Source organism: Gastrolobium bilobum, unplaced genomic scaffold, assembly GCF_033153095.1.
Source record: "Gastrolobium bilobum isolate Gb01-03AN ecotype WA unplaced genomic scaffold, APGP_CSIRO_Gbil_v1 utg20460, whole genome shotgun sequence".
NCBI lineage: Eukaryota > Viridiplantae > Streptophyta > Magnoliopsida > Fabales > Fabaceae > Gastrolobium > Gastrolobium bilobum.
In genome coordinates, this window is record NW_026896909.1 from 94,576 (window position 1) to 103,706 (window position 9,131).

General features: G+C 34.2%; 1 protein-coding gene across 1 annotated transcript; it reads left to right on the plus strand.

Annotated features, from left to right (window-relative positions):
• The first annotated feature begins 3,022 nt into the window (after positions 1-3,022).
• On the plus strand, positions 3,023-7,157 carry LOC133302766 (uncharacterized). Its single transcript, XM_061502586.1, has 5 exons — positions 3,023-3,332; positions 3,494-3,635; positions 4,781-5,007; positions 5,617-5,874; positions 6,712-7,157. The coding sequence occupies exons 1-5, from the start codon at positions 3,120-3,122 to the stop codon at positions 7,015-7,017; spliced, it is 1,146 nt and encodes a 381-aa protein (XP_061358570.1). The 5' UTR covers positions 3,023-3,119; the 3' UTR covers positions 7,018-7,157.
• Positions 7,158-9,131: the final 1,974 nt, after the last annotated feature.

The window sequence follows — 9,131 nt, forward strand, 5'->3', positions numbered from 1 at the left end:
TACACCTGTGTAATAATCGATTACATATTCAGTCAATGGTCAAACATGGACATATTGGTAGAATGTTTTGGATAAAGGGCAAATTGATTATTTTCTAATTAATATCAAAAAATCCACCTATTGGTTTTCGTAACATGTTTTTATTATATTTTTTTATATTTTCAGACAGGTTATATTTATAATTTTTCTATTTATTTTAATATCATTATGTTAAAATTATATTACATTTTTTAATTGTTAAGTTGATTTTATTTTAATATAATGGTAATAAAATAATAATAAACGGATTATAAAGAAAAAAAATATAAGTATAACATTTTTCATCTTCTATTACATTTTTTTTAAATTAAAATTGCTCCAATCGTATACATTAAATTAAGTTAAAGGGTTTAAATTTTTTTTTTTTGGAAATAGTAAGGTTTCTTACTATTTTATGCTCCAATTTTATATGTTTAATGTTTCTTCTATAGACATAATATTGTCATAAATTAAATTAGTGGGTGAATTTTATTTTGTTCTCGTTATCTCTCTTCTCTTTATAGGACTGTTGGACAAGTGGCTTCAATACTCAAGAGTAGGGGTGTTCATCAACCAATCCAAACTGTGGTGATCGAACTGAAAAATCGAAAACCGAATTAATCGAAAATCGAAAAATCAAAAATAAAAAAAAACCGCAAAATTTAATTGGATTGGATCGGTTTTTGGATTGGTTGGTGAAAACCAATCCAATCCAAACCGATCCAATAATTCCCCAACCTTATCCTCTATCTACTTGGGACTTTCCCCAATCATAGCCCAAAAATCATATAGCAAAATTCTTAATCCAAGACCTATTAACCTATCATGTTGGAGAAAGTGAATTGTGCTTGATCTATGTTATGTTTTTTTCTTTTTTGGTAAGATACATAATATATTTTTATTGCATGAGTTATTATTGTATAGCAGCTCCTTTATAAGATGAAAATTTGGGTTACTTCGTATCTCAGGCAACCATATTATAAATTTTTTGTTGGAGGTAAAAGATGGTAATTCAACTTTTTGTTGTACAATGCTTCTAGATTGCACAATAATCATCATACAAATTTTACAAAGCCGATACATACAAAAGATATATTATTTGCACAATGATCATCATACAAATCTTAGGCTTTTCAAAAAGCTGAAAATCGATCCAATCCAAACCGAATAAAATTGGATTGGATCGGATCAGATTTGAAAAAAATCCAAATCGAATTGATGATTACATGAATAAACCGAAGGGATTGGATCAGATGATTTTTGGTTCCAAAACTGATCCAATCCAGACCGCAAACACCCCTACTCAAGACCCTACTCAAGAGGGGGGTGAATTGAGTTTTACAAAATCTTTTCGCAAAGTGCCTCCTTTGATATTTTAAAGAGTGTTTCTTCAATAAAATGATTTAATAAGAAAAAATCTAAGTGTGAGAGCAAGTGTGTGATCAATAAAGTAAGCAAGCAAATAGATAAATACAATCTAAAAATGCAATTTCAATACTAAAGTAAGGAGTTTAAGGTTAAAGTAATTGCAAACTATATGTATTCTGGTTCGGTCACCACCACCGTGACCTACGTCCAGACTGAAGCCACTCGATCAAACTTTTTCACTAACTATCAAGCTTGAGGGTGCTTGACAAACCACTACAACCTTTCAAGACTTCGGGCTCTTGATGCCTTTACAATTTTTCACTCCAAATTTTCTTAGGAATTTGGTGACCACTCAAATGTATAGGGTTCACTCTCCTAGCTATTCAAGAAATCAAATGAAGGAGTTTAACAATGGCTAAGTACTCTCAAAGTACAAATTATACAAGTTGAAGAACTATGGGTGTTGACACTCTCACAAGAATAAAGCTCAAAGAGAATTTATGATCAAGAAGACAAGAATAATGCAAGTAGTATGATATAAATGAGTAATAATGATCAAGAAGAGTTGTCCAATCAATGGAACAATAATCTCTATTTATAGAGGTCCCACGTGGGTGTTTTTCTACTCATTTTCGTAAACTAGCTATTTTATAGCCATTATTTTGTCTTCTGCACAGTGGGTAATCGATTATCATTGGGTGAGTAATCGATTACCATGAAGGGTAATCAATTACCATTGTTTGGGTAATCGATTACCAACCTGTTGAAAGGTTGGATTTCGCCCCAAAATGGTTTTCTCTTGATTTAAATCAGTTTCAAATATTTTTCAACATTTGATAAACATTTAAAAATAAATTTTCATGCTATGACTGAATTAAAATATCAAACGATGATTTTATGCATGTATTTGAAAAATACTTTGAGCTTCGTTCACGTAAGAAATCAATTTTCTTTTCAAATAATCCTAAATCCTAAGATATATCACTTTGAGATTGCTTGGATTTAGAGTCTTCTCTTGAAGTTTGAGTCTTGATCTTCTTTAGACTTTTTTTTTTTATGGTTGCACTTTGAAGCTTTCTTTCTATGCTTGTTTGTTATCATCAAAATTGTTAAACCTTTATATTCTTTGCGTAGAGTGCATTGGTTCCACAAGGACCACATCCACTATCGTGTCTATGTGGAGCACAAATATTAAACTCTAAATTAAATTAAAATATATTATTTTTTGAACGACATAATCTTTAATTTAATTTATTTTTATTTTTTGAGAATGACATATGTGATATATCATTCTTGATTATCTTATTATTATTAAATTTACTAAGTTAAATTAATATTTCATATTTTTATAATATTAATTTTTTTAATCTTTATTTGTAAAATTTTACTATAATTAATAATGTATATATTTCTTGAGTTTATTGTTTCTCCATCAAGATAAAATCATCAATCCTAAAATTACATCATTTATTTTTTTGGTATGTAAGCTTTATTCAAAAACACCCTTTCTTAATTTATCTAACGTCAAACGATGTGTACTTTGAGGTTGATGGAAATAACATTATTTCATGGTGATAGAGAAATGATAAACTTATATTTCTTACATTTTTAGAATTTTACCTATACTGAAAATGTGCTTGTAATTAACCGGGTTTTTCCCGGTTGGAATAGAAAATCCTCACCGCTTTGCTCCTGATTCAATTCAATTCAATGTAAGAAAAAAAAAATCGAAAATGTCATTTTCGAGGTTCTTATTGAGAATCCACAACCCTCTTTTCTATCTTGTACTTACACCAACTTCTTCTTCTTCCACTGTGTCATCATCTTCTTTACCGTTGACTTTGAGCAGTGGTAGAGGCAAATCATCACTTTCAACAAAAGCTTCGTTATCATCAGCAACAGATATGGTTAAAGCTATCAGAGTTCATGATCTTGGTGGCCCTCAGGTTAGGTCACTTTCACTTTCACTTTCACTTTCTGCTTCTCACTCACGTCCCTTTGATTATTCTTTCTCATATAACAAAAATGAAATGATGAATTGTTGTATTTGTGTGTGGCACGTGCTTCCCTTGCTTATTAAGTTTCTTTGTAATTGAATTGATGACAGGTTCTGAAGTGGGAGGATGTGGAAATTGGAGAGCCAAAAGAAGGGGAGATTCGTGTGAGGAACAAAGCAATTGGGGTTAATTTTATTGATGTCTACTTTCGTAAAGGAGTTTATAAAGCACCCTCTTTACCCTTCACTCCAGGTTTCCTAATTTTATTTACTCATACCCAGTGATTCTCTTTAGTAATATCTCTGCTTGTAGCAATGTATACTAACTTGATCTGGGTCCTACTTGTTGCTTCTGGAGTAATATACATGAGATTAAATTCTATTGAATTCACTTCCAAATAGGGAAAGATACACATGATGACTAAGTCCCCTAAAAGCTTAACCTTTTAAGTGAAGGCCTTAGAGTGTTTTATATCTCTAGCAGATGTACTCGCGGATGAGATCTTTGGGCTTGAAGCATAGAAATACATAGGTCCACTTTATTTTGTGCGGAGGTGATAAGGATCAAACTCTTGATCACTTGGTCATAGAGGTTGTGTAACACAAAGGCAAGGACAAACTCTTTCTAAATGTTTAAGCTGTTAGGTTAGAGCCCAAGAATGGTTTTATATCTCTAATAGATTCCATTCTTCAAGATTTGATCCTAGGATTAGTGGAAATATCTTTTAAATTTGTAAAATTTTAAGATCTTGCAAATGCTTTGTTTTTTTATGACACATTTAATTTTGATATAAAACCAAGGCTGATTCTCTCTCTCTCTATATATATATTATGTTCTTGAGTGTTTATGTACCCTAGATCTTTTTTGTTTCACTTTTTAAAGCAAATTATTATCAATATATTGCTTGATTAATAAGTTCCAGCCTAAATTGAAGTCTTGAACCCAGCAGGATGACTGATTCAGGGCTACTTATGTTTGAAGCAAAAAAATATTTATACCAACCAAGCTGTCCAAAGTCAGAGGGCGAGCCTTGGAGAAGTGGTAAGGTTGTTCCTTGTGACCGGAAGGTCACGGCTTCAAATCTGATAAACAGCCTCTTTGCAAAAAATGCAAGGGAAAGGCGACCCTCACCCCTGTCCTCCTCGCAAGTTGAGGAGCCTTGTGCATTGGGGTTTGTCCTTTTTAAGCTGTCTAAAATCACTGACTATTATTTTTCTATCTGACTGGAGGTGAACACTGATTCTAAATTACTTCTTAAATTTGAAGCTCAAGAATTACTTTATCTACCATTAAGCATATGCATTGATGATGGCTTGGCTTTGGTTGCTTTTCCTTTAAAGTTAAGTCGGTGCCCGGGGTATCATGCGTTGAATTAATTTACCCTTTTAATATGGTAGGTATGGAGGCTGTTGGGGTTGTGACAGCTGTGGGCGCTGGACTCACTGGTAGGCAAGTTGGAGATCTTGTAGCTTATGCGGGTCAGCCAATGGGCTCATATGCTGAAGAGCAGATTCTTCCTGCAGATAAAGTAGTCCCTGTCCCTCCATCAATTGACCCAGCTATTGCAGCATCCATCATGATGAAGGGCATGACAACTCAATTTTTGCTTCGACGTTGTTTCAAGGTAGGTTGCTGATATTACCCAAAACAAAGAGAATTATAAGGAACCACTTCAACCCAAAATCTTAAGGTGTTAGGTGAGGGCTTTTTTAATGGTTTATATTATTCTCTAACACACCCCCTCACGCAAGAGCCCTTTGGGCTTGAAACGTGGATATTGCACAAGTCCAATTTTTTGTTTACCTTTTGTGCTTTTTATTTAATTCCACAAGTGGGGGGCGGTGAGGATCGAACTCGTGACCTTATGGTCACTGAAGCTCTAATACCATGTAAAGAACCACAACCAAAACCTTAAGGTGTTAGGTGAGGGCTTTTTTAATAGTTTATGTTATACTCTAACAAGAATAAAGTGATCATTAGTAGTAAAGCCAAAAGCAGCAGTTAATGAATCAAGATATCCTCATTTACTGTGATTGTCTCCGTGTATCTGATGTCCCAAGCAAAGCACCAAACAACATTGTTTCAGTAAAAGCAAGGTGTTTGCTTTTGTTATAGCAGATTATGGTATCCATTAACTGATGAGTTCATGCTTTATCCTAAAACCAAAGTATTTTCTCTAAATGTTGCCTCAGCTTGATGATAAACACAGATTAATGTACATGCAACTTTTCAGGTTGAACCTGGTCACACGATTCTTGTTCATGCTGCAGCTGGTGGAGTTGGATCCCTATTGTGCCAGTGGGCAAATGCTCTTGGCGCAACTGTTATAGGAACTGTATCCAATAAAGAGAAGGCAGCTCAAGCCATGGAGGATGGCTGCCATCATGTTATAATCTATAAAGAAGAGGATTTTGTTTCCCGTGTCAATGAAATTACGTTGGGCAATGGAGTTGAAGTTGTCTATGATTCTGTTGGAAAGGATACCTTTGAGGTAGTACCTAATCTATACTATATTACACCTAAAAATCAGATGGTTAGGTACTTGAGTGGAAAATTAAAATCATTAACATTGAATATTGGTAAAGTTGCTCCTTTATGACTGAAAGGTTACGAGTCGAATTCATGAAACAGTCTCTTTGCAAAAATACAAAGGTGAAGTTGCATATAAAGATTTACCTCCCCGCTACCCTTGCAAGTGGGGGTTTCATCGGGAGTGGCTTTTGTTATTTTGCATGGCAATATCCATCAGAAGTTGCTTATTTTCTGATTCTTCACGTGCTTCTATTATGATAGTGGAGTATCTAGTAATGCAATTACATTTAAAACTAAACATCAACAAACACCTACTAGATCCTAGATACAGAACTGTATAGTGATTATTGTTCCTAATCTACGTATGAACTCAGGGATCCTATTGAAGAACTCTACACTAGTTTCTTTTCTAATTTAGAAATGAGTTACATATTGCTGCATCCTATTAGCATTGGGTTTTTGAGTGAGTTTGCAAGACATGTGATGAGGTGAAAGTAGATATTTGTATTTGTCAAGACTAGTTACAATAGGCAAGAATTGATAGACTACTGATTTTAATCATTAGATTGAGGCCCTGAAGTTCAAGGATTACTGTCAGATTAAGACTTCATATAAGCAAACTTAGCAGCTTACTTCATTGATGATGATGAAAGCTTTCTTAATGTATGGTTTCAATTTTAAAAATCGAACTTTGGGTTACTATTTCTATATCAGTGATGTTTCTATTATGTGTTTTCGAAATTTAAGAGTACTATGTGAAAAGTCCTTAAGGAGGTATATGGTGTGATTTTTCCAGGGATCTTTGGCATGCTTGAAGCTTCGAGGCTACATGGTAAATTTTGGACAGTCATCAGGTACACCAGATCCAGTTCCATTATCTTCTTTGGCTACAAAATCCCTGTTCTTGACAAGGCCCAGCCTAATGCAATATGTTGCAACTCGGGATGAGCTATTGGAGACTGCTGGGGAGTTGTTTGCTAATGTTGCTTCTGGCGTCTTGAAGGTGCGAGTTAATCATACTTACCCATTGTCTGAGGCAGCTAAAGCACATGAAGACCTGGAGAATCGGAAGACCTCAGGATCTGTTGTGTTGATACCCTAAGGCTATCAGTTGCATGTAGTTGTTAAACACCAGGCCCTTGTTTGATTCCTCTTTAAATGAAATATAGTTTGTGAATGCTATTGCTCATGTATGTGATTCACCGTTTGTCGCTGTACTTAAATGATTTTTCTGTTATCATGGTCATGATATTCAAACATATGCCTTTGTTTTTTGGTTAAATAGTACTCTTATGTTAAGGGGGCGAACCGGAACAGTGATAAAACTGTTCCTTCATGACTGAAAGGTCATGGTTTCGAATTCAGGAAATAGCTTCTTTGCAATTATGTAAGGGTAAGGCTGCGTACAAGGATTTCCTCCACCCCACACTCGCTTGTCGGGTTTAACGGGGAGTTGTTTTTAAGGGGCGGACCGGTGCAATGGTAACACTGTTCCTTCATGACTGAAGGATCATGGGTTCGAATTCAAGAAACAGCCTCTTTGCAATTATGCAAGTGTAAGACTGCATACAAGAATTGTCTCCGCCCCACACTTGCTAGTCGGGTTAAACGGGAAGTGATTTTTTTTTTTTTTAGTACTCTTATGTTATCTTGTTTCCTACTTCACTGGTTGTTTTGTTGTCTTTTTTTTTTTTTTTTTGGTATCCTCGTTTGAGTCACCCCACACTCGTTAGTCGGATTTAATGGGAGTGATTTTTTAGGAGTGGTGGTATCCTCCTTTGAGCCATGAAATCCACAAGTCTGATTTTCTTTGCTGTAGCTCCTCTTTATATATAGAATCTTATGCTAGGTGTGATTACTTGATTATGTAGTTCAGTTAGTTAATTAGACAGTCAGTAGTTTGGCCATGTGTCTAGTCTATTTTACGCGTACAAGGGCTGTGTAAGTTAATTATATCACTCATTTAATCATTTTGCAGAATTGTAATATAACAGCAGCCAGCAGGGCTCTCTTACTCTGATGAGGGACATCAATGGCTGAACTCAGCATTGGTACTGTTGTCACCTCTCCTTGCATTATCCAACAACCATGGAGAGCCAAAATATTTAAATTATTTAATCAAGTATGTTCTGTTAGACATGGAGGAGAGAAAATAGACGAGAGTAAAGCTTTAAGAGGGTGTTTGGTATGATTATTTTTTGGGGAAATCCTAGAAAAGTGGGATGGGGATTTTTTTTTTTATCATGGTATGAGTAATAGTAAAATTATCCTGAAATAGTTTTTTTCCCATCATTCTCATTTTTAACTACACGTGAAAAAAATAATCTCATCCTACCTATGGTATTATTTTTTTCCTACCAACTGGGAAACACATTTTCACATTGAGACAAAAATGTCCTTATACAATATATCAGCAGATGTGTAAAAATGGGTAATTTTATTATTTCCGTTCAGATTTTCATTAATATTTTACAATCAACCAAACATAGTATCGGTAAAATTAACCCAACTTTTTCGAAAAAAAAATTTGGCCTACCAAACACCTTTTTGTAACTTACCCGGGAAAAAAAATTCCATCATGTTCTCGGAAATTTTTTTTTTTTCGATAATTTTTTTTTTCTCATCTACCAAACGTCCACTGATGGTGTGTTGGTGAGAAAATGAATGTGATGATCTCATTCATTCAACACAGTTAGGGAGAACAATTATGCACGTGATATAATGACACGACGTGAATTGTAAAAGCTAACCTATTAGTAGCTATAAAAGAAGGGCTTGCAACTTCTTATGTTGTATAAAAAGTTGAAGCTTTCCTACTGAAAGAAAAGAGTGGACTCACCTTGAAAATAAAAAATAAAAAAGTGATTGACACGAATATCGAAAGATGTGTAATAAGAGAAGAGATTTCTCATCCATCATGAGAAGTCTTTTTCCCATAAACAAAACTACCATACCAATCAAATCATGATGGTAATTACATTCCAGCCAATTTTAAACTAATGAGGACTAAGGTCATTCCTTTCCCGTCAATTATATCCTATCTTAAATTCTTCAAACAATTACACTATATATTTCGACTCCATTTCATCTACAATATATTACAACCTCTATTCTAGTTCAGTTTAGGGTTTTTTATTTCCTTGTTTTTTTTGTTATCTCCTCTCTTCATAATCATGAAAAGCATTTACTAGTGTATAAATTAACGTCTTGAGCTAA

What these genes read in the sequence shown, in the direction of transcription:
- LOC133302766 (XM_061502586.1), top strand. Translation starts at nt 3,120, where the DNA reads ATGTCATTTTCGAGGTTCTTATTGAGAATCCACAACCCTCTTTTCTAT. An exon ending in ATGATCTTGGTGGCCCTCAG is followed by an intron (nt 3,333 to 3,493) that starts GTTAGGTCACTT and finishes AATTGATGACAG; the next exon opens with GTTCTGAAGTGGGAGGATGT. An exon ending in CTCTTTACCCTTCACTCCAG is followed by an intron (nt 3,636 to 4,780) that starts GTTTCCTAATTT and finishes TTAATATGGTAG; the next exon opens with GTATGGAGGCTGTTGGGGTT.